The following is a 25,717-nucleotide window of genomic DNA, read 5'->3' on the forward strand; positions in this document are numbered from 1 at the left end:
TTTTCTTCCTGCATATAAAGATGCTGTCATGATTCCCATAGCAGGATGGTGGTGTCAGAATGTAGTATCTAGTGTATATATCAACTGTTTGATAGCGCAAAGTTTGGAAAACATGGTAATCAACAATACTAAATCTGCTGTGCCTCACTGCTTCATGAAATTCAGTGGTCCAAACCTGGATGTTTACAACAGACTGTTTGGGGAATTATTTTACCATTCGTCATTGTTTTCACCTACAGCCCATAACTGTCTAACTGACTGTTGTATGAGCATAGCAAAAACAGATTTTCTTTAATGTAAACCTTCGTATTATCATACTGCAGGTCTGTGGTGTGGAATTTAAATCTGAAAAGTCATCTGTAAAACCCATAAATCAAATACCAAACCAGGTCACCAGAATGCAAGCAATGTTTTCAGCTACCAAAGAGGCCTTCCAACTGACTTTATGTGATTGTATTAAAAGACAATATTGAATTCTTCTTTAATACATTTGATGAAATGAATGTAATAATCTGGCTGTGTATACTGACTCTACCGACTAACCGCCACATCCTTGTCCCCTCTCCTCTCTCCCTCTCTCTCTGGGTTTATTCTTCACAGGAAGCTCTCAAGGTTTGGATGAATTCCTTTTACTAGATCATCTCCTCTCTTTTCCCTCTGTAGCCTTTCTCCTGCTGCAGACCTCTGATCACAATCCACCACGCAAGAAATGCCTGCAGATGTTGTATTTGTTGTACCCATTGTGTACAACACGAATAATGTTTTCTCCATCAGTATAGTTTGTAGTTGCAGTTGCTTCTCTGTCTGAAAATGCCTTGATATTGGCATTAGAAGTCCAGTTAGATCAAATAGCAGCAGAATTGCGTTAGTCAAAAAGAATGATCTAAATCATTGGATAAAACAAATGAGGACAAGTGATAACAATTTGAGCTCTGTGGCAGGGATACAAGTCCAGCCTCAACCATTACCAAAGAACTGAGCCAGAATCAGAACCAGACCTTTAACATATGATACAAATCTGTTCCAAACCGGGATGAAGTGTGATAAATCTGACAACTAACACTGGAGCGTAGAGGCCGGTGCCTTGCTCAAGGGTACCATAGCAATGCCCAGTGGTCCAACTACTAGACCACATCATACTCCGAGTGGGACTTGAACCGGCGACCTTCAAGTCCCAAAGCCAAGTCCCTAAGGACTGAACTATTGCCGCTCCAAACAAACAAAAAATGAACTAACATTGTCAACAGAGTGTGAAGCAGAGAGTCTCTACTAAAGTTAGTATGCTAATTAGCAGTCACAGTCCGTCCTGGCTCATAATACTACTTTGTAATACATGACATGACATCTCCCATAGTTTCAGCTGGGAGATGTAAAAGCGACGAGTTGGGAACTTAGTCTATAAGGTTAGCAAAATAAATCATGATAGGTCATTTCAATTAGCCTGAAAGTGTAGTGGTGTTCGCACAAAGTTTGCAACAGACAAACATGTCTATAGCTGTTGAACGTATACCTCTCTCCAACATTCTCCATCCTCAAACCAGCGACCATTCTTCAACACCTGATTATTCAGGAAACTTGTATGCATGTTTTTTTTTTTTACTCATTTTTATATAACTGTCTTTGTGACAGGACAATATATAATCTTATAAAGGAAAGTTTTTATATCGAATCCTAAAACATTGTATTTGAATAATGAGTAACATTATGCAAGCTGTTTGTAGCATTCTGTTCACACTTTCCGTGTATACACTATAATCACAGTCATAATCCCAAGAAGAATGTGTAGTGAAGATTAGTGTATGTGATGCCCATAGCAGTAGCCAGTCCACCTTCTCTCAATTTTATAAGCACACTTTTTTGAACACTATCCAGCTGCGGATGTGAGTGATCACACTACAGAATAAAGGGCTTGTTTTTGCTTCTTATCAATGTTACTAGTGGACCAAAGACTGTCCAATAGAACAAGAAACAAACTACACAAGCAAAGGCTGCCGTAAAGAAAATTCCACGCACTCACACTTTTCACTCATTCATGTCATAAATTATGCAAACATATGAATACTTACCACCTGATTTTTTAATTAATTTATTTGTAATAACACATTCTTAATGAGAAGAATATGAGGAGTTGCCTTACTGTTTATCTGATGTCCTCGTGTTGGTGTTGTTCCTAGAACATCATGACTAATGTTGTTACAAGAGCATCATTTCTACTTACAAATCATAGATGAAAATCATATAGCAAGCTGTGGCTGAGTAGGTTACATATAAGCCTCTTACTCAGGAGATTGAAGTTTGAGTACTGTTTGGAACCTTTCAGTTCATTTATTATTTTCATATTATTTATTGATTACCGTCCTGGAGCAACATTAATTGTGATGTTTAGAGAACACCTACACAGTGTTTTCAGATTGTGTATTTCATTACATTATTAATAGCTATAGCTGCTATCAGCCTTGACAATTTTATAATATATCCTCTCTTTCAGTGCTGTGCTTATTTCTTGACTGTTCACCTCAAGCTTCTATTCTTCTGTTTACTTTTATTCTAGCTGTGAGTGTCAACTTCACTGTCCTTTATTATATGTCCTTTCTAATATCTTTCATATCAAAACACCTCCAGTGATTTATGTGGTGAGTATGACTGGAACCTACTGTTGTGATCATTAAAGCTGCAGTCTGGAGTTTGGAGAAAAAAGCGGACCTAGCCAGAAGATATGAATGATACAGGTCCCAGATCCCTCCTTCCTCCTCTATGCTGCGCTGCAGCAATGTCTTTAAAGCCCCTCCTCACAGATGAGCCTGCTGTGCATGAGCAGGCTTGTAATGACGGTAACAAGAGGACACCAGATAACGAAGGCACATTCAAAAAAAACAACAACAACATCTGCCCTGATTGTTCTATTTCTGACCAATACAACTAAATTAAAATGATGAGTGCTTCATGCGTATCACTGTATATATCCTGAGTAACAATCACTATTCCTCACATCGCTGCAGACAAAGTTACCAGCTAATCATTCAGGTTATCACCATGCTGCCTTTCTGAAGCATGAGTCATGTTATTTCTCACCAATTCAACCACTTCAGAGTGTCCTGAACACAAACTTATTATAACTGCCCGATCACTTGAAAGACACTTTTGCTAACCAGTAGCCACAAACACAAAGCTAAACACCGGAGTTAGCATACAAGCTAACAAGCTAGATTTAGCAACAAGCTACGTAGCTTGACATCGTTGTGCTATTACGAGTATTACTGCAACTGCCACCACCATTGCCTTGTGGTTAAAACATAGAATTAAACATATATCAAGCAGGGGTTCCTACCTGTCCAGCAGAAAAACAGCAAACTCTGCATTGCTCTTGAGTCCTTGCAAATCCTGCAGTTCCCTCCACCTCTGAAATGATGCTCTGATATTTAGGGCCCGAGCACCTGTTAGGTCCCTATTGTTTTTTGAATGATTATTATTTTTCTTTTTCCCAAATGATCGCATTTTCCACCGCCTCATACCCCAAAACTCACCAAACTTGGAATATAAGTCACACCTGGTGAAAAATGTTGTAATCTATTGACGGTATAATCAAGGGAAGTGCGTTTTGGCTTATAACTCCCATATACTTTGTCACACATTCAAAAAAACTTGTATCCATGTTTTTCAGTGAATGGTGCTGAGTCTCGTGGTATAGGCCACAGCCATTCCGTTTTTCCCCGCAATTTGCGAAATGTTGAAACCTACTTTTTCCAACTCCTCCCAGGCAACTTCACCTATTTGCACAAATTTTACACACAGCATCTGTGGACTCTCTTGACAAAAAGTTAAACAATACTTAAGTTATTAGATAACTTCCTGCAGATTTGGTTCAAAACAGTAAGTGATGCATATCTCCACATTGGTGTGGTCGAATGACATGAAACTCCGGTTTCTACTTCCCCATGAGCCCCAAGCTTCTGTGCAAAATTTTGGCCGATGACCACAAGGTTGAAATTGAAGTATTTTATATCTCCACATCGGTTGGGCTGATTGACACGGAACTTGGCATAATCATTGCCAATGCCCTCCTGTGGATATTTTTTCGGCCCATAACTCCCACATAATATGTAGCACATTGTTAAACCTTATATCTACATGTTCCCTGAGTTCAGCTGAATTGTGTGGTGTAGGCCACGCCCTTTTTTGCGGGAACTTTACATTTGAAAAATTGTGACAGATTAAAAATGTACTTTTTCAAACTCCTCCTAGGGAATTTCACTGATTTGCACCAAACGTTGCATGTAGCATGTGGGGACCCTCTTAACAAAAACTTACCAAAAGAATTATGATTGACCAAAAGACGCCCAAAATATAAAACAACAAATTCCTGCACATTGTGTTTAAAACCGACAGTCTTGCATATCTTTAATGAAATACTGTCTGATTATCACAAACATGTTAATAATTGTGCTTCATTTACCGATGAGGCTTTGTGCAAAATTTGGTGCAAAAATCGGCCAATAGGTGGAGCTGAATTGAAGAGCAGCTAGAAAAACTGGAGAAAACATTTTCTTCAGCTTGATTTGGATCCCACATCTTTTACGTCACACAGACAATATATACCTAGAAAAGTAGGAAATCTTGTTGGATTTCAGCTGGTGGTCTTATTTCAGATGTAGGGCGTAGATTGTTGCCTGTAGAAGCCTCAGAGCGATAAGGACTCCAGCAACTCCCCCATAAGCCGCAATGTTAATTTTGAGCCTAACTTTCTGGAGGAGAGCAGAAGGTATCTGTTTTGTCCCGGCTCTGCTGCCCTCCTTTTTCACTCTACAGAAATAAAAAAGACATCACAGAGTTCAGCAATGTCTCCTGTGACTCAATATATAAATATTTTGGCGATTTTGGAGGCGTTTTCCCATTCTTTCTTATGGGAACATTTTCATCTTTGGCTCTGCTGCTGTTCGAACATATCTACAGCCAGAGAAACTGTTCACCTTTTTAATCTATTTCAGCCCTCTTACTTTTCAGCTTTTCTGCCTTTCAACTGTTCACCTTTCAAGCCCTCTTAGTTTCAGCCTCACTGCCTGAACATGGATACATTATTTCATTCCAGCGGGAGCAAGCCACTAAATTATAAATGAAACGACTGCGTCAACGGAAGGTGTTGTATGAACAAGCCCCGACGTCAGCATGCCACAACAGCAGCACAGCCCGACGGCAGCATGCCCCAACACGCTTGGACTGTTAGGGCCCGTTCATCGCTGCTTGCAGCTTTAATTATCCTTGTTTTCTTTCTTTCTTCTCTTTGATGTGGGCAGTGGTGGGGCATTTTTTTGGCTCTGTTGTTGTTGTCTGTTCTCTGCCATTGTTTACAATAGTGTTGCACGGTAAACCAATACTAGAAAGGTACAGCGGTACCCAGCCGTTAAGAACAATACTTTATGGACTTTGTGCGACTGCTGGGCAGTGTGTCTGTGTGCAGCTTCTCTCTGCTCCCTCACTGCCTGCAGCCATAGTGGGTGTGGCTTCATGGTGACAGACAGTCACAGAGCAGAGAGTGAGACAGATGTGTTGGCTCTCTTGGTCATTACGGATTTAAAACATTGTTTACAGACGGGCTTTGTGGTGTCCGTGGGCTTGCCCTTTCTGTTGGCAACGTAAGCGAAATATTTCCAGATTTATTTCCATATTTCACTTTTTCGTCTGCTTTTTCAACAAGCCTAGGACGGTCGACAGGAGCCCTGATGCCACTTTCAGCTGACAGACATGCGGACTTGTTCAAAGAGTTCAGAGCTGCAGGTTAGCGATAGATAACGTTAAATATCCCCCGGATGGAAGTCAAGTGAGGTTTTTCAACAACAGAGCTGCACTCTGGCAGTCAGGGGTAAAGCTAACTGTTTAACAGTCCGATGTGGTTCCACACATCTCTGTATGCAAACACAACGTTCACACTGGTAACATGAACTTTACCAGAACATGCGCCTGTGTTCACAAGTATGCTGATCAACAACACTACTTATAAATTATCTATTTTAAGTCAGTCAGTACTAGTATTATAGTCATAGCATGTTCATTTTTGTCAATAATTTATAATATATATTGTAATTTATATTATTAGTAAATGGTGTGATTAGAGCACAGACCTCCACCAGGTCTGGGTCATTTGTGTTGTACTTTAGTGCACTAATGTAGTTTGCAGGCTGATAATCCAGGATTTGAACTTTATCAACATGAAATACAAACTGCAAATTTCCCCTTTGTGGGACGAATAAAGTATTATTTTATTTTATGAATCCCCAGACTTACAGTTAATGTCATTGAAGTTCATTATCTTTATGCTGAATAACATTGTAGTTAATGTGCTGTTAATTTTTTCTGCTACAAGCACTGAGCTTTAATGGAAAATCAGGTTATTTAATAATCTCTGAGAGCGAACAAGACAAATTACCAAAACAAGAAGACACTTGTCTTCTTGGATACAGAAGCTATAAAGCTCAGCAGCTTTTACAAAATAATTTTTTTTATTTCGACTTTTGAAGTGTTTTTATTAATAAAAGGGAATAAATCATTTTAATTTCCACATTCTGTCATCTGATATTTTAGTCCACTACTTTTGATGATGATCTAGTTTTCCGCTGTGGTATCATTTCAGTACAGGTATAGATATTTAAAGTAGGTATCGTACCGAAGTCAAAATTTTGGTATCGTGACAACACTAGTTTACAATTTGGGCATGAAAGTGGCCCTGATCGGTTGTATTTACCCGGGAGCGGTAGATTTTTGCAACTCAAATTACTGCCACTGGGTGGAGCCACAGAATGGATTTTTTTTTTGGCATAGACGCCTTTATTAAGCAGTAGACAGATAGGAAATATGGGAGAGAGAAGGGGATGTGACATGCAGCAAAGGACCTCCGGCCGGAATCGAACCAGGGTCGGCTGCATTTATGGCATGCGCTCTAACCACTTGACCACCTGCGCGCCCAGACAATGGATTTTTACACAGCTGACCTGTGTCTTATTCTACTCTCAGATCATAATGACATTTTAGCAAATATAACCAAAAATAGTTACAGACTACAACTTTAAATGGCATGTTAGCAAGACAAAACAAGTGGCACCTGTCAGGTGTGTCTGGGAGTGAAGAGGATGAAGAGGTTGACTGGAAGTGTACTTAGATCTTTCTCTCTTTCTCTCTTAAATCACTTTATCGATATTAAGTAAACCTGCACACCACTGAATAGCGAGTATTTTGAGAAACTGTGATGAAGTGTATTCGCACTTTCATTCTTTAGACTTGGTTTAGTTGAGTTTTTTTTTGTAGGTCACATTAGTGTGATATGATAAGTGCATTGTGTTCAACAATAATTAAACAGTTCTTGGGCAGACCAATCTTTTTTTTTACCATAGACACATATCATGGTAATTATACTTTAACTGCTTCTCTATTTGTTTTACTGTGTGTGTGTCATGTCACCATCACAGGACCACCCCAGGGCCGAATATGAATTCCAGGTCATGCAAAAATCTCTGAGCAAAGATCGCAAATCACAGCACAAGGTAATTATAAGGTAGTGCTTACATATTTGCTATGGCTGTAACGATACACATGTCAAAACTGAAATTGCGACAATCAGATCTACAAACCTGTCTCACAGTGTGAGAAGGCAGAATCGCGACACAACTTCCAGTCCAGATCCAGCCCTGTGAGCTATAAGTAGCTCCTTTTACACAGCGACACCACATTAACACCACAGCGGTGGTTTGCCAGTTCTCCGCCGTTGGTCGTTCACACAGAGCAGAGCACCACTGGAGTAAAGACAAACCACTGTGTAATTCACTCAGAAAGCTGGCGCTGTGGCTCCTAAAGAGACGTGACGGTACACGTCATGATGATGACGTGTGTGTGCTTTTAAGGTGCTTCCCCAGTGTCCCCCTGTCAATCTAAACCCATGGATAAGTTATAATTAGCTGTTATAATGTGTCGTGATTGAGATCCTGACACACCAAACATCCTGGAAAGAAACAAAGTTATGTTTTTCGCTCTGAATTACATAATTACATAATCGCCATCAGTAAACAGGTCGCTCCACACTCGCGAGGAAAGAGGCTGTTTTCCGGGGGAAAGTTCACTGAAGTCCCGGTCAGGAGGGCTGACCATCGCAGTGATTTTTTGTGATGAGGAGTCATTAGGACAGATGGGAGGAAGGACAGGAGGACATACACTTCTCCACATACAGCATATTTTTTACTTCATTGCCGAAGACAGTTACAGTTACTATGTTACCTTACTTTGGTTCTGCAAAGTTGCTTTGTGGGACATTTCCCTTTATTAAGTTGAGGGGGGACCTGTGCAGTTAATAGACCATCCGATACACACACCCTCCATACACGCAGCCGGCTCATCCATTCACACTGGTTCAGTTTGCCAATACTGTGCCTCTGATACTATCAGACGAGTATCATATACAGAAGTTATTGAAATGTTACATAAATAAAATGTTAAATTTAAAAAAAAACAAAAATCGAGGTTTGTATCGAACCGTGGGTCAAAAATCGTGATACAAACTGAAAAGGGAACCGAGTCAAACTTTTATCTTCTGAAATGAATATGCTTCAACAGGATCTCAGTGTTTATCAGAATTTTCTGCCACACCTGCAAGGTCGCCATATGCTGTAGCATGGTTGCAGTTTCTTACATCTACAGGCAGAGAGTCCTTGGCCCCCCTCACCTTTGCAGACTGGCATATGAGCTGTGGCTGGCGGCATTTCTGCATCTTAAATCCCTCAAGGCAGTACAGGGGCCTGGGCTGGAGAATCATGCAGCAGACTACCTGTCCAGAGGGGGTCCGAGCACAGGAGAATGGAGGCTCCACTCAGAGAGGAGAGTGGTGGCAGGAATGTTTGCCTCCAGGGAGTCAACCAATTGCTCCCAGTTTGTCTCCCTGAGGAGAGACGACTCACCCCTTGAAATCAACACCTTGGCCGGTCAATGGCCTAAAGGCCTTCTGTATTGATTTCCCCTTATTGGTCTCCTTTCTGCCCACCTGCACAGGATTTGGATAGGGGAATTGCAGTTTGTCCTGGTAGCCCTGAACTGGCCTCACGTGGTCTGGTCCTTTAACCTCCAACCACTGATATCTGGCATCGCCATAGGGGCGCCAGGTCTGGAAGGATCTACTTTTACAGGCACAAAGGGCTCTGTTTCTTCCCATTCCCCAGAGCCTTTGGCTTTAGGCCTGGCCCTTAAAAGGATCGGCCTCCTGGAAATGGACCTGCCGCAGACTGTGGTAAGGATCCTTCAGGGGGCATGAGCCCCATCTAGACAGCATACATATACCATTGGAGTTATGTTGCAGGCCAAATCAAGCGTGGATCTCAGGCAATCCTGCTTTACCTACAGGAGCAGTTGGACAGAGGGAAGGCTCTATTGACCCTTAAAAGAATGGCGGCTGCCTTTAAAGCAGCCCGTGTGGGTAGGTGCATGCGTTCTGAGGACTGTGGTATCCTCATTGCACATTTTTTAAAGTCGCCAAGAGACTCTGGTCTCATGTGAGAGCCCCTGCAGTTCCGCATTGAGACCAAGGGTTGGTCCGGGAGGCTCTGCAGTGTGACTCTTTGAGCAGCTTGAGTTGCCGGGCCTGCAATGGCTATTACTCTAGACAGCGTTTCTGCTACCCGTGAGATTTGTGGAGAGAATAGGAGAGATGCATGGCCTCAAAGTGCATTAGGGTCTATGCAGGTTTAGGCCGGAAAATGGGGGAGGAGTGCAATCAGGTGATTAAGCTTAATCCCTCTTGCCCGCAAGCAGATGGACAACAAAAATGATCCACTTTCTGCTGTGTAAGAGCGCTAGAGTTGTACATTTGGGCCAACTTGAAAGAAAGGGTCTGCAAATTGCCCTAAAATGTAAAACTGTATATATATCTGTAGCTAGGTAGAGAGATAATCTCTTCAATCAGAGAAATAGGGACTGTAACCTACAGTCCCTTGTAAATATGTTGAAATTATAAACCTTTTTTCATTATACTTTTATTTTCAGATAGAAAAACTCTCATGTCGTGACCGCCTACCTGCCTACATGACGAACATTGTCATGATGCTGTTAATGGTAAGAATAACCTGATTCTCAGCACTTACTGTACATCACTGATGATTTACTGAAAGGGTGTGGAGTTATTGTCACTTTTCCCTCACAGTCTGTGTAATCTGTTTATAACCCTGAAAATCTTTACATTGTCAGATTGGTGTTACGTTTGCCATTGTGTTTGGTGTGATCCTCTACCGGATCTCCACCAAAGCTGCTCTTCATATGAGCTCCAATCCAATCACACGGAATCATGTACAACTAACGGTCAAAACTACTGCAGCCATCATCAACCTGGTGGTCATCCTCATACTGGACGAGGTGTATGGCGCTGTGGCACGATGGCTCACTGTACTAGGTACGTTGGGTTAGGTGTACAACTGGTGATTGTTTTTGTCAAATGTACCTGATATAATATTGGGATATGCATGTACACATTGCTATGGCTGTTCCTTGCGGATAACAAAATAATCTGTATACTGTGCAGAAAAGAAAAAGACGTCCACAAACTGAAAGTATCTGACATGGTATTGTTTGCTAAATGCTGTCCGAGCCAAGCAAGGTGCCTTTTGAAGTTGTGTTCATGATTTTGTAGAACCACAATTTGATCATTGTGCTGATGCATGGTTTTTATTTGGTATGTATGTAGCTATTTCACACAGGTACAGACTGCGTTGCACAGTCAAGTGAATTCCTGTTTTCTGCCAATAGGTACTCAACACAGTTTCTGAGTGTAACACAACTGTGGTAGATGTAAATCCTAGGTTACTGTAACAAATCATCAGATGTAATGTAACATTACGTGCTTACTACAAAGAACACTTGGCATGTCATAACAATGGTATCGCTTCAGAAATGGTGTTTTGAAGTGAATTGCCACAATGGAGGCATTGGAAGCAGTTTATCAGATTGCATGCAGCTTCCTCAAGAGCAACCAAAAGCTTTATTCAACCTTTTTCACAAATGCAGTAGCATTAGCCAGGACCTGTAAACACACTTTAATGGGAAAAATCTACCTGTAAGGTCATGGAGTTGACTTTCTTCCCTGAAGTCAATTAAACTTTGGGTCGGAGAAAATGGATTGGAGAAATACATCCCTAGTTAGCGATTGTTGTGTTGTTTTCCCCTTTGAATACTTGTTCATTGCACTCACACAGTGGTATATTATGTAATGTATGTTGTCCATTTCATATGTTCTTTGTCCCAACCTTAATATGTAGAACTGTTGTTAATTTAAAAAAAAGGGCCAGTTTATAGCCAGACTCATCTATTTTGGATGACAGACAGAATATCTAAAATGAACTTGCTTTGTGAGGGAGGCAGCGACTTATGAATTGTTTCTATGGATACATTTAGTTCAGAAGGAAAAGTTGTGCCTGATTTTCAATGCAAATGCCAAAAAGAATCAAAGTAATTGTCTGTATTCATTTTAGAGGTTCCTAAAACAGACAAGAGTTTTGAGGAACGACTCATCTTCAAGACTTTCATTCTGAAGTTTGTCAATGCTTTCAGCCCCATCATCTACATTGCTTTCTTCAGGGGAAGGTTAGTAACTTCTTTTGCTTTCAGTTGGTTTCCCTGTCACTTCTTCTTTCATTATGATATATTTAACCAATCTTAAATATTTTCGAATAAACAACGATAACAATAACAGTTTGACGATAGAATAGAATAGAATTACTTGCCAGACTGGGAAATTATTTTATGTCTGGTCTTAACCGTTTCATTCACTTCCAGACTTGTAGGCAGACCAGGCAACTACCTGTATGTGTTTGAATCCTACAGAATGGAAGAGGTAAAGTTTACACTTTTATACATTATTTGAGAAAAATATTTTAAAACCACACACTGACATTAGACTTAAGGTGCTTTTTATATGCTCTTAACAACAATAAACATCCTTGTGCTCCTCTGTGTTGACACATGTACATTCTTCATTCGTAACCGGTGTACAGAAGGTTACCAACTGAAATAAACTACGTTTTTCTATTTTGTAGTTTATATTATTTTCATGTACAGATTGTTGAATGTTTCATAAAACATAAACACATTGGTGCTAAAAATAAAATGTTTTAATAATAATGTCCTTTCGATATGCCCTTTTGAGTTCGATGTGTACTCAGGGTTTACATTGTTACTGCCACCAGGAAAAAGCCACAGCGCTGCAGACACTAACGAAAGCCTTCACCTTCTCCTTTCCCCCAATTTGACAATTTTAGACAAAAATTTAACTATGAATTTAATTCAAACTAATGTGAAATGAATAGAGATTAAACATAGTTACTATACTATACTATATCGAACAGTGTTATTAATAAATACCAAATCCTGTGATTTATTTTATTCTTTTGCAGAATTTGGCTGAAAGTTAGTCAGTAATATCTGTTGGTAGGTGGAGAACTGCTGAATTCTGACCTATTTATAATAAATTATGCCAATGATCGAGACTGAAAACATCAAAACAGTTCTGGTGAGATGAGATCAGTAGATAAGACTGATTAGACTAATAAAGACTGATTTCAGTTATGGATACATTTACATTCACAGCAAAGAACCATTGCTCCTCAGTGAACACACCAACCATGTGAAAAGAAAGTTAGATCCAACACAGAACGAGTAGACAGATGAGAGGTCATCTCCAAGTTGATAGCGGCTCACACAGGCAAGTTAGTTTACCAACCTCAGCCAGGATCAAAGTACTAGTTTGTGACTGGATACCACACATTTAATGGGTGAAACAGGGAACTTTAAAGTAAGCTAAGGTAATAACCATGGGGTCACCCATCTATCCAGCTGTTGAAAAGATCGCACTGCATCAGCATCAACACCAGTTTTATCCAACACAGCTGTAAAATTAACTCACCAACTTATTCATGTTAATAATAATAATTTCGTACTGATCAACAGTCCTTTAAACACTTACATAAATGTTGTCATATGTTGTCATGTATCTTGAGGCCTACTGGTCATATCAGAATGCTGTGCTGGACTGTTTTCAGTGTGCCCATGGAGGCTGTCTAATGGAGCTGTGTATCCAGCTGAGTATCACCATGCTGGGAAAACAGCTAATTCAGAACAACCTTTTTGAGATTGGAATACCGTAAGTATGCATCACTTTTATCGATCTCATCATTACAACTCTAATTGTCATTAAATACACAAGGCTTGGACATGAAATAAATGGTCTCAAGTCACTGCTCTGTGGAAGAGCATCATCTTTTGAGATGAGAGACTTAAGCATTGTATTTCAAGGAATGGAAGTTCTCCTAGTATGGAATGTTTGTCCAGAGGTAAATGGCTGTCCACACTAAAAACAATTACTAACTTTAAATATATAATTTTTAGTCTAAACCAAAATGAAATGTACAGGGCCATAAATAAGCTTCTTCAACATGTCTCTACACAATAATGCCACAGGAGTGTTTAAAATATTGGTATCGAATTGTAGACTTGCTCATATAAGCTAATTAATGGCATTTAGGAAAACACGTTATAGATGGCCAACTCTCCATCCAGCTGTTGTCCATCTTTGTGTGTTACACGTGAGTTGTCTTCATGCTGAAAAACGTGACTTGTCGCATACATCACTCCCACGAGATGCAAGAAGAAAGCAAAAATATTAGGACTGTCAAAGTTAATGCGTTAATCGCCTGTTAACGCGACATCCTTTTAACGCCGTTAATTTTTTTAATGCGCGATTAACACTTGGTATTAAAAAAACAAAGGAACGCGCATTGTTTGATTTACGGCCGAAGAATAAGAAAGGGAATTAGAAGAAGAATTAGCAGGGTTGGCGTTCGGGAAAAACACGGTGGACTGAAAAGCGAAAGTGATGGTAAATGGAGAAAGGACTTATGAACGGCAAATTCACTTTCAAAACACTGCCAGATGGTTCGGTCGATAGTACAAACGTTATCTGCACGTACTGTTGACATGAAATGAGTTACCATTGAAGTACGTCGAATCTCAAATATCATTTCCAAGCCAAACACACGGCAGATGCAGAGAGCCCCCCCCCCCAAGCCAAAAGCAGACCTCACCATGTATGATCCCATTAAGGGTGATTGGATATTTTTTGAGCGTTTTATTTTCCTGCATGATTTGAAGTGTTGAATAAACATTTTAACAAAGCAAGCATATTTGCCCGTTAACTGTGGACAAAATGCGATTAATCACGATTAAAAAAAATAATCGTTTCACAGCCCTAAAAAATGTATATTCTTACTGAGGAAAATGACAAAAATAATAGTAATGCACAGTGAATGAGTGAATAGGTCATTTAATATCTGATTACTGGTTTGGAAATATTGATGTGTTAGATTACTCGTTACCAAGGGTGTCACAATTTCGATTTTAAATCCAAACTCATCAATATACATTTCCTAACATGCAGACGTAGCTCTAGAACACAACGTGTGCTTAGTGCCACCGTTTACAGAATCTTGTCTTTCATCAGTGTTAATGCTCAAAACATTATAGTTATTGGTAAAATGATTGTCCTGGGGCACTGTTTAGCTCAGTTGGTAGAGCGGGCATCCCATGGACAGAGGCTTTGAATCTGTTCACAGATGGTCTTGGGCAGTGATGTGCACAAGAGGGGGGCAGAGGGGGCGGTCGCCCCCCCATTGTGGCCCAGTTGTTGAAAAACGCGCCCTAAAGTGCCCTCTTGGAAGGCAAAAACGCATGCTAAAGTGCCCACCTGGTTGGCAAAATACAACTGCCCTCTTGGGTGGCAAAAACGCGTGCTAATGTGCCCTCTTGGGAGGCAAAAATGTGTGCTAAAGTGCCCTCTTGGGAGGCAAAAATGTGTGCTAAAGTGCCCTCTTGGGTGGCAAAAACGTGTGCTAAAGTGCCCTCTTGGGTGGCAAAAACACGTGCTAATGTGCCCTCTTGGGTCGCAAAAACACGTGCTAATGTGCCCTCTTGGGTGGCAAAGACACACGCTAAAGTGCCCTCTTGGGAGGCAAAAACGCGTGCTAAAGTGCCCTCCTGGTTGGCAAAACACACTAAACTGCCCTCTTGGGTGGAACAAACACTAAACTGCCCTCTTGGCTGGTTAAAACATGATAAACTGTCCACTTGAGTGGCAAAAGGGCGTCTTTAAAGTGCCCTCCTCATTGGCAAAACACACTAAACTGCCCTCTTAGCTGAAAATGAAAACTCTCTTGGGTGGTTAAAACAAGTTTAAGCGCACTCCCGGTTGGCAAAACATGATAACCTGCCCTCAAGTCTTGGGTGGTATAAACGCGTGCTTAAGTGCCCTCGTGGTTGGTTAAACACAAGTGCTTTTTTGGGTGGAAAAACACACTAAACTGCTGCCATTGGGTGGAGAATATTGATTCCAATTAAGGCATGCAAGCTTTCCCAGAGTCATTTTATGGTCTCAACAAGTTAAACCCTGTTTATGCTCAATATACTTTGTATGGCCATTAGACCATATTTTCTGTTTTTTTGAATTCATTAATTTATTTCTTTTTTGCAAACGGCTGATGGGCTAATAAACTTTCTAGATTTTATTTTCAAATTACAACTTAGGCTAGGTCAGTTAGATTCATTGTATTTAGTAAATGATGGAATAAATTGATAGCAGCTAGATAGATGGTAACTTAAGTTTTAAGAACACATTCCCGTTGCTAAAATAAGTCCATTCCATCCAGTATTCAATTTTAGACACACTCTCTCTGAAATGGTCACATGTCAGTGGGGACTTTATACTGACTGAGGTGCAACCCGGCATCCTACTGCTGTGTGAGGTAGGTAGCTAATATAGCAAGCTGTCTATTAAGTTACCAATTTTGCATTACTAAATACTAGTGTATGTAGCCTGGAAGTGCTATTATTAGGTAGAGATGTCTATCACATGTTTAAGCCTAGGCTGAGGAGCTAGCCTAGCTAAGTCTTGCGGGAATAGCTTTTTAAAACTAGCCAGTAAAATTAAAAGTGGGGTTAGCATTGCATATCAGGGTTTTCGCCAGGTTTAAGGTTGACCCCCCGCCAGGCTAAGCATTTGGGATTTTTAATTCTATTTTGATTTTTAAAAATGCTTTTCCTTAAAATGCCTTTTGTAAGTGCACAGTTCAGTTGGAAACATATACAGTGGCTTGCAAAAGTATTCACCCCTCTTGAACGTTTCCACATTTTGTCACGTTACAACCACAATTGTAATTGTATTTTAATGGGATTTCATGTGATAGACCAACACAAATTGGTGCATAACTGTGAAGTGGAAGGAAAATGATACAAGGTTTTCAAACCTTTTTTTTTAAATAGAAAACTGAAAAGTGTGGTGTGCAAAAGTATTCACCCCACTTTACTCTGATACACTTAAATAAAATCCAGTGCAACCAATTGCCTTCAGAAGTCACCTAATTAGTAAATGGAGTCCACCTGTGTGTAATCTAATCTCAGTGTAAATACAGCTGATCTGTGAAGGCCTCAGAGGTTTGTTAGAGAACATTGTTGAACAAACAGCATCATTAAGCCCAAGAAACACACCAGACAGGTCAGGGATAAAGTTGTGGAGAAGTTTAAAGCATGGTTAGGATATGAAGAAATATTCCAAGCTTTGAACATCTCACAGAGCACTGTTCAATCCATGGGATGGGAAGATGGATGGAGCCAAATACAGGACAATCTTGGAAGAAAACCTGTTAGAGTCTGCAAAAGACTTGAGACTGGGGCGGAGGTTTACCTTCCAGCAGGACAACAAGCCTAAACATACAGCCAGAGCTACAATGGAATGGTTTAGATCAAAGAATATTCATATGTTAGAACGGCCCAGTCAAAGTCCAGACCTAAATCCAAGTGAGAATCTTTGGCAAGACTTGAAAATTGCTGTTCACAGACACTCTCCATCCAATCAGACTACGCTTGAGCTATTTTGCAAGAAGGAATGGGCAAATATTTCAGTCTCTATATGTGCATCGCTGGTAGAGACTTACCCCAAAAGACGTGCAGCTGTCATTGCAGGGAAAGGTGGTTCTACAAAGTACTGACTCAGGGGGGTGATTTTTATATTTTTAAAAATGTTTAAAAACCATGTATCGTTTTCCTTCCACCTCACAATTTTGCACCACTTTGTGTTGGTCTATCACATAAAACCCCATTAAAATGCATTTACATTTGTGGTTGTAACATTACAAAATGTGGAAAAGTTCAATGGGGTGAATAATTTTGCAATGACTTTTATGTTGGGCCCCTTTTTGATCTATATTGAGCCAGAAGTATATCTCACAGAACCAGTTTGGATTATCTGGTGCTAATATGGTGTTAAAATGCACTACAGGAAATGGCATCTACTTAATTGAAAATGTTCTGGGGGAGGACCGCCAGACCCCCTAGGGTTTTATTTCCTTCATACATCCATGTCTCTGTGTGTTCTTCACAGTCCAATGTTGAATCAACACAGTTCTCGTGGATGCTGATCCTAACTACAAATTAGCTTGAGTAGTCTGTCTAGTTAGTCTGTTTTAAGGCTATATAATGTGCCATTTGTATAACAGATGAACATGTCTAAAGTGCCCTCGGCAACACACAGAACTTAGTGCCCTCTTCAGTGGCAAAAACGTGCTGTATGTGCCCTTTTTTTTCTTTTCGCCCCTGCCCTTCAAAAAGTCTGTGCACGCCACTCGTCTTGCGGCTAGAAAATCAACCAGAATGTCTGTTTTTGAGAAACATAGGATATGGATAAATGGTCAGATTAGGTTACCATGCCTACAGTTAAAAAAAACAACAGTTATTATGACCCCCTATGAGCAAAAAGAAAAAAAAAAGCTGATTTCAATAACAGAACAATACTGGATGAATGTATGAATACAAACCATCCATCATTAGCATGTAAGAATGGCAGCATACCAGTTGCGAAATTGTGTGCATGCTTCTGTTTCTCACATTTTGTGTGTGTGTGTGTGTGTGTGTGTGTGTGTGCACGTGTGCGTGTGTGTGCACATGCGTGTGTGTTGGGGTACCTGTGTGGGTGTGGTTTGTGTGTGCATTTGTCAGCAAGCTGAAGAAGCTGATTCGCTACATTCAATCAAAGCAAGGGGCCTTTCAAGAAGAAGAGAGGCAAAAGAAGCTGCGGAGATATGAAACTGACCACTTTCTGGAACCATTTGCTGGGTTAACACCTGAATACATGGAAATGAGTCAGTGCCACACACAATGACTACACACACATACACACACTGCATCGTGTCCTCAGAATCAGACAAAAACAGAAGCAAACACACAAAATCTTGTGTTGATACACATTCCCTGGGCATCACCTAAAAGTGAATAACAAAACCACAGTGAACCTTATATGTGATGAGACTGAATGCAATTCATCACATCATATTGATTTACATTGCATTATATCTACTCACTTAGTAAAGTAATTAAATGAGGCGGACCATGCTCATCATCAGAAATCATATGCTGATCATCAGGCTGAGAGTAAGTAATGATATCTTTCTAATATATTATTTTGTCTTCTTGTTTGTCCAGTCATCCAGTTTGGTTTTGTTACATTGTTTGTGGCATCCTTTCCTCTGGCTCCTCTCTTTGCTCTGCTCAACAACATCATCGAAATACGACTTGATGCCAAGAAATTTGTTACTGAGTTGCGGAGACCAGTGGCAGCAAGAGCTAAAGACATTGGTGGGTTATATTCAACATGCTGTAGTTTTTAAGCCATAAAATGCATGAAGGTACCCCATAGTAAAGGAATACAGTTAGATCTTGTCAAATGTTTCTGCTGATACATATTTTTGTGTCTACAGGTATATGGTACAACATACTAAGAGGGGTAGCAAAAGTGGCCGTCATCATTAATGTAAGTAAAAGATGAATTTATTCATTTGTATGCATTGTGCAGTCTGTATGTATTCTTGTCAACTCTATACCCCATTATATTGGATTCTGAAACAATGCGGTTAAAAGGAATAGATGCAGAATTTGATTTGAGGGCATTTACATTCACATCTTCATGCAAACTGTAAACATACCCCCCAGGTAGGTATACAGAACAAGGGACATACTAGTAAAAGGAACAAATTTATGATTTGCAAATAAGATATCCAGACAAATTCAATGAAGAAAGTATACAAAAGAGGAGAAAAAGTACACAGTAAACATGAACTGAAGAGCATGAAACACTGCCCAAAATAAGGAACTGTGGAAATTAAAAACCTGAAACCAAAAGGGAAAAAATTCTACACTCTACAGAATCCTGTCTTGTATACAGCATGTCATACACTATATTGACAACAGTATTCACTTACCCATCCAAATAATTGAAATCAGGTGTTCCAATCACGTCCATGGCTACAGCAAGAACCTAGGAATGCAGACTGTTTCTACAAACATTTGTGAAAGAATGGGTCGCTCTCAGAAGCTGAATGAGCTTGGTACTGTGATAGAATGCCACCTGTGCAACAAGTCCAGTTGTGAAATTTCCTCACTCCTAAATATTCCACAGTCAGCTGTCATTGGTATTTTAACAAAGTGGAAGCGATTGGGAACAACAGCAACTCAGCCACGAAGTGGTAGGCCTTATAAAATGACGGAGCGGGGTCAGTGAGGCGTATAGTGCGCAGAGGTTGCCAACTTTCTGCAGAGTCAATCTCTACAGACCTCCAAACTTCATGTGGCCTTCAGATTAGCTCAATAACAGCGTGTAGAGAGCTTCATGGAATGGGTTTCCATGCCTAAACAGCTGCATCCAAGCCATACATTGGCAAGTGCAATGCAAAGCATCAGACGCAGTGGTGTAAAGGAAGCCACCCTGGACTCTAGAGCAGTGGAGACGCGTTCTCTGGAGTGACTAATCGCGCTTCTCCATCTGGCAATCTGATAGACGAGTCTGGGTTTGGCAGTTGCCAGGAGAACGGTACTTGTCTGACTGCATTGTGCCAAGTGTAAAGTTTGGTAGAGGGGGGATTATGGTGTGGGGTTGATTTCAGGAGCTGGGCTTGGCCCCTTTGTTCCAGTGAAAGGAACTCTGAATGCTTCAACATATCAAGAGATGTTGGACAATTCCATACTCTCAACTTTTCGGAAACAGTTTGGGGATGGCCTCTTCCTGTTCCAACATGACCATGTACCAGTGCACAAAGCAAGGTCCATAAAGACATGGATGAGAGAGTTTGGTGTGGATGAACTTGACTGGCCTGCAACAGAGTCCTGACCTCAACCCGATAAAACACCTTTGAGAGGAATTAGAGCGGAGAATGAGAGCCAGGCCTTTCTGTTCAACATCAGTGTGTGACCTCACAAATGCACTTCTGGAAGAATGGTCAAAATTTTCCCGTAAACGCACTCCTAAACCTTGTAGAAAGCCTTCCCAGAAGAGCTGAAGCTGTTGTAGCTGCAAAGGGTGGACAGACATCATATTAAACCCTATGGATTAAGAATGGTATGTCACTTAAATTCATATGCGAGTCAAGGCAGGTGAGCGAATACTTTTGGCAATATAGTGTATATTAGAATTAATAAATCTTCACATGACCTGACAACTGATATCAAGAAAAAAAACTGAGATATTAGATGCCATATCTACTGCCCTCCACTCAGTCTTCACACAGTGTTCATGGGGAATAAGAACAGCTACATCAGGATGCAGTTTGTTGACTTCAGCTCAGCATTCAACACAGTCTCCATGAAGCTGATCGGAAAAGTAAACATTCTGGGCTTAAGTACAATACTTTGCAACTTGATATTGGACTTCCTCACAAGCAGACCCCAGAGAGTTTAGATTTGCAGTCACACCTCCTCTACGTTAGTGCTCTACACTGGATCCCCCCAGGACTGTGTGCTCACCCCCCCCCATTCACACTTTACACCCATGACTGCACTCCCAGACATCAGGAGAGCTCTATTGTGTAGTATGAGGAGGAGACCACCACATTGATGAGTATTCATATCAGGAGGAAATCAACAATCTGTCAGAGGGGTGCACAGAGACAAATCTACTGCTCAGCTTTAGCAAAACAAAGGAGCTGATGTTGACTTTAGATAAAAGGAGGCAAAGACACACCCCTGTCTACATCAGTGCACTAGGTGCCTAGAACTAACTTACAGAGAGTATCAACAGAAAGCATCCTGACTGGAAACATCACAGTCTGGCATGGTTCATCATGGCCCAGGACAGGAAGGCTCTACAGTGGGTGATTCAATCCACCAGAACACCATTGGTGTAGACCAAATATCAGTGATATCAGTGAAGTGAGGTGCCTGCACCTCAGAGACCTCAAACCCCTTTAAAATCCAGCACACTTGTTGGCAGCATGTACAACACGTTAATTATTTAAATCTATCAACAGACACAAAGGTAAAAGTATTTGATGTTGATGGTTATCAATCAATTACTGTAAAAGAATACATTTAAGTGTGAGACTTTAGAGCACACATGGACTGAAGATCATTTAACATTCAAAACTGTAGGTGAGATGAAGATGGGAGCTGCTGCAGGTTGGCGAAAAATAATGCACTATATGGTATCCTGGTATAAACTTATCCTACCTATAAAGAAATAGTGAACCTGCAGCTCATTAATACTACCTGTTAACCAGCAATCATTGTAAGCTGTGGGCTACTGATGCTGTTGGCTACTGAATTTGATGACATTAAAATGTCAAAAAATAACATGACCTTTGTTCTATATGTTTTTGAGATGTGTTATAACATTATTCAAAATGTTTCCAACAATGTTCAAACCAGAGAAATCAACAATTTTACTCAAGCTAAAATGTAATCAGACTAAAACATTACCTCGTCTGTGAATATCTCTGCATTCACATGAGACAGATTTTCATCAGCATTGGTGGTTGTTCAGCAAGGAATTAACTCAAACTCAATAATTCCATGACAGGTGATACTGTCTACTGCTGTGTTCTAATAGATCATAACACGTGCAATCCGGTGGGCAGATTATGATTGTTTATCCAGCACAGCCCCTGTATGTTAGTCAGATAATTGATACTGCTTCAGGACACCTCACTGCACACATGAAGGTGCCACTTTTCGACTAGCAGAAAAAAAAAAACATATTGGATTTTATGTGGCTGGAGCATTTTACATGTTTGCTGCAGAAACCAAAGTGCAGTGAACATGCCTGACACTTTTATGTGTTACCACTGTGGGTACATTAGGTTGACGCTGTATGTTGTTACATTACACACTGTCTTGTTTACTCATGCAATATGACATATTCATTCACATTAGACTAACTCCTATTTTTGTCCCTAATCTCTGAACTCCACCCCTACCCCTCCACACACACCACCTCCCCAACCCCAATTTCTAGGCATTTGTCATCTCCTTTACTTCAGACTTCATCCCTCGAATGGTCTACCAGTACATGTACAGCCCTGATGGCTCCATGCATGGATTTGTCAACCATACGCTGTCCTATTTCAATGTCAGCCACTTCCAGGAAGGCAAAGAAACCCAGGAGCCATTGCAACTCGGCTACCCCATTGAGATCTGCAGGTGGGAAATCAATCTCAGTTTAGGAGATCAGTAATCACCAAATTATTGTACCACAACAGAGAAATAATATTTTTCTGTTATATTGTTGACCATTATTACATACATATCTTTTTAGGATACTGATGCCAAAGTTTTGTTGTATTTTGATATGTAATGACAATAAAGCAGTGGCGTGCACAGACTATTTGAAGGGCAGGGGCGAAAAGAAAAAAAAGGGCACATGCAGCGGGTTTTTGCCACTGAAGAGGGCACTAAGTTCTGTGTGTTGCCGAGGGCACTTTAGACATGTTCATATGTTATACAAATGGCACATTATATAGCCTTAAAACAGACTAACTAGACAGACTACTCAAGCTAATTTGTAGTTAGGATCAGCATCCACGAGAACTGTGTAGATTCAACATTGGACTGTGAAGAACACACAGAGACATAGATGTATGAAGGAAATAAAACCCTAGGGGGTCTGGGGGTCCTCCCCCAGAAAATGTTCAATTAAGTAGATGCCATTTCCTGTAGTGCATTTTAACACCATATTAGCACCAGATAATCCAAACTGGTTCTGTGAGATATACTTCTGGCTCAATATAGATCAAAAAGGGGCCCAACATAAAAGTCATTGCAACAGTAATGTTTCAAAGTATTTCTTGGTCTTAATAGTCTTCTGGAGTTTAGTGTGTTTTCTTCACCCAATAGGGCTCTGTGATAAAAAAACAGGGAACAATACACATTTAAAACATTTATTTGACACCTCAAAAGAAACAAACTATGATGAAGCATGGACATACAGTGGTTTGCAAAAGTATTCACCCCCTTGAACTTTTCCACATTTTGTCATGTTACAACCACAAATGTAAATGCATTTTAATGGGGTTTTATGTGATGGACCAACACAAAGTGGTGCAAAATTGTGAAGTGGAAGGAAAATGATACATGGTTTTTAAACATTTTTAAAAATATAAAACAGAAAAGTGTGGTGTGCAAAAGTATTCACCCCCCTGAGTCAATACTTTGTAGAACCACCTTTCCCTGCAATGACAGCTGCACGTCTTTTGGGGTAAGTCTCTACCAGCGATGCACATATAGAGACTGAAATATTTGCCCATTCCTTCTTGCAAAATATCTCAAGCGTAGTCTGATTGGATGGAGAGTGTCTGTGAACAGCAATTTTCAAGTCTTGCCAAAGATTCTCACTTGGATTTAGGTCTGGACTTTGACTGGGTCGTTCTAACATATGAATATTCTTTGATCTAAACCATTCCATTGTAGCTCTGGCTGTATGTTTAGGCTTGTTGTCCTGCTGGAAGGTGAACCTCCACCCCAGTCTCAAGTCTTTTGCAGACTCTAACAGGTTTTCTTCCAAGATTGTCCTGTATTTGGCTCCATCCATCTTCCCATCCCATGGATTGAACAGTGCTCTGTGAGATGTTCAAAGCTTGGGATATTTTTTCATATCCTAACCATGCTTTAAACTTCTCCTCAACTTTATCCCTGACATTTCTGGTGTGTTTCTTGGGCTTCATGATGCTGTTTGTTCAACAATGTTCTCTAACAAACCTCTGAGGCCTTCACAGATCAGCTGTATTTACACTGAGATTAGATTACACACAGGTGGACTCCATTTACTAATTAGGTGACTTCTGAAGGCAATTGGTTGCACTGGATTTTATTTAAGTGTATCAGAGTAAAGTGGGGTGAATACTTTTGCACACCACACTTTTCAGTTTTCTATTTTTAGAAAAGGTTTGAAAACCTTGTATCATTTTCCTTCCACTTCACAGTTATGCACCAATTTGTGTTGGTCTATCACATGAAATCCCATTAAAATACAATTACAATTGTGGTTGTAACGTGACAAAATGTGGAAAAGTTCAAGGGGGGTGAATACTTTTGCAAGCCACTGTATATGTTTCCAACTGAGCTGTGCACTTACAAAAGGCATTTTAAGGAAAAGCATTTCTAAAAATTAAAATAGAATAAAAAATCCCAAATGCTTAGCCTGGCGGGGGGGGGGCCAACCTTAAACCTGGCGGAAACCCTGATATGCAATGCTAACCCCACTTTTAATTTTACTGGCTAGCTTTAAAAAGCTATTCCCGCAAGACTTAGCTAGGCTAGCTCCTCAGCCTAGGCTTAAACATGTGATAGACATATCTGCCTAATAATAGCACTTCCAGGCTACATACACTAGTATTTAGTAATGCAAAATTGGTAACTTAATAGACAGCTTGCTATATTAGCTACCTACCTCACACAGCAGTAGGATGCCGGGTTGCACCTCAGTCAGTATAAAGTCCCCACTGACATGTGACCATTTCAGAGAGAGTGTGTCTAAAATTGAATACTTAAATGGATGGAATGGACTTATTTTAACAACGGGAGTGTGTTCTTAAAACTTAAGTTACCATCTATCTAGCTGCTATCAATTAATTCCATCATTTACTAAATACAATGAATCTAACTGACCTAGCCTAAATTGTAATTTGAAAATAAAATCTAGAAAGTTTATTAGCCCATCAGCCGTTTGCAAAAAAGAAATAAATTAATGAATTCAAAAAAACAGAAAATATGGTCTAATGGCCATACAAAGTATATTGAGCATAAACAGGGTTTAACTTGTTGAGACCATAAAATGACTCTGGGAAAGCTTGCATGCCTTAATTGGAATCAATATTCTCCACCCAATGGCAGCAGTTTAGTGTGTTTTTCCACCCAAAAAAGCACTTGTGTTTAACCAACCACGAGGGCACTTAAGCACGCGTTTATACCACCCAAGACTTGAGGGCAGGTTATCATGTTTTGCCAACCGGGAGTGCGCTTAAACTTGTTTTAACCACCTAAGAGAGTTTTTATTTTCACCTAAGAGGGCAGTTTAGTGTGTTTTGCCAATGAGGAGGGCACTTAAAGACGCCCTTTTGCCACTCAAGTGGACAGTTTATCATGTTTTAACCAGCCAAGAGGGCAGTTTAGTGTTTGTTCCACCCAAGAGGGCAGTTTAGTGTGTTTTGCCAACCAGGAGGGCACTTTAGCACACGTTTTTGCCTCCCAAGAGGGCACTTTAGCATGCGTTTTTGCCACCCAAGAGGGCACATTAGCACGTGTTTTTGCCACCCAAGAGGGCACATTAGCACGTGTTTTTGCCACCCAAGAGGGCACTTTAGCACACGTTTTTGCCACCCAAGAGGGCACTTTA

General features: G+C 40.4%; 1 protein-coding gene across 3 annotated transcripts in view; it reads left to right on the forward strand.

The window, feature by feature from the left end:
* ano1b (anoctamin 1, calcium activated chloride channel b) overlaps positions 1–25,717 on the forward strand; it is a 99,864-nt gene that overhangs the window by 70,332 nt on the left and 3,815 nt on the right. For 2 of the 3 annotated variants that reach the window (XM_030426387.1, XM_030426390.1), the window contains 11 exons: positions 601–612; positions 7,458–7,532; positions 10,015–10,083; positions 10,216–10,417; positions 11,493–11,604; positions 11,797–11,854; positions 13,059–13,159; positions 18,061–18,203; positions 18,544–18,696; positions 18,819–18,871; positions 22,343–22,527. In XM_030426387.1, coding sequence (XP_030282247.1) covers positions 601–612; positions 7,458–7,532; positions 10,015–10,083; positions 10,216–10,417; positions 11,493–11,604; positions 11,797–11,854; positions 13,059–13,159; positions 18,061–18,203; positions 18,544–18,696; positions 18,819–18,871; positions 22,343–22,527 — 1,163 coding nt within the window. The remainder of the gene's footprint in view (positions 1–600; positions 613–7,457; positions 7,533–10,014; positions 10,084–10,215; positions 10,418–11,492; positions 11,605–11,796; positions 11,855–13,058; positions 13,160–18,060; positions 18,204–18,543; positions 18,697–18,818; positions 18,872–22,342; positions 22,528–25,717) is intronic. The other variant, XM_030426388.1, reaches the window with a different exon arrangement.

The sequence above is a fragment of the Sparus aurata genome, chromosome 8 (genome assembly GCF_900880675.1).
Source record: "Sparus aurata chromosome 8, fSpaAur1.1, whole genome shotgun sequence".
Taxonomy (NCBI): Eukaryota; Metazoa; Chordata; class Actinopteri; order Spariformes; family Sparidae; genus Sparus; species Sparus aurata.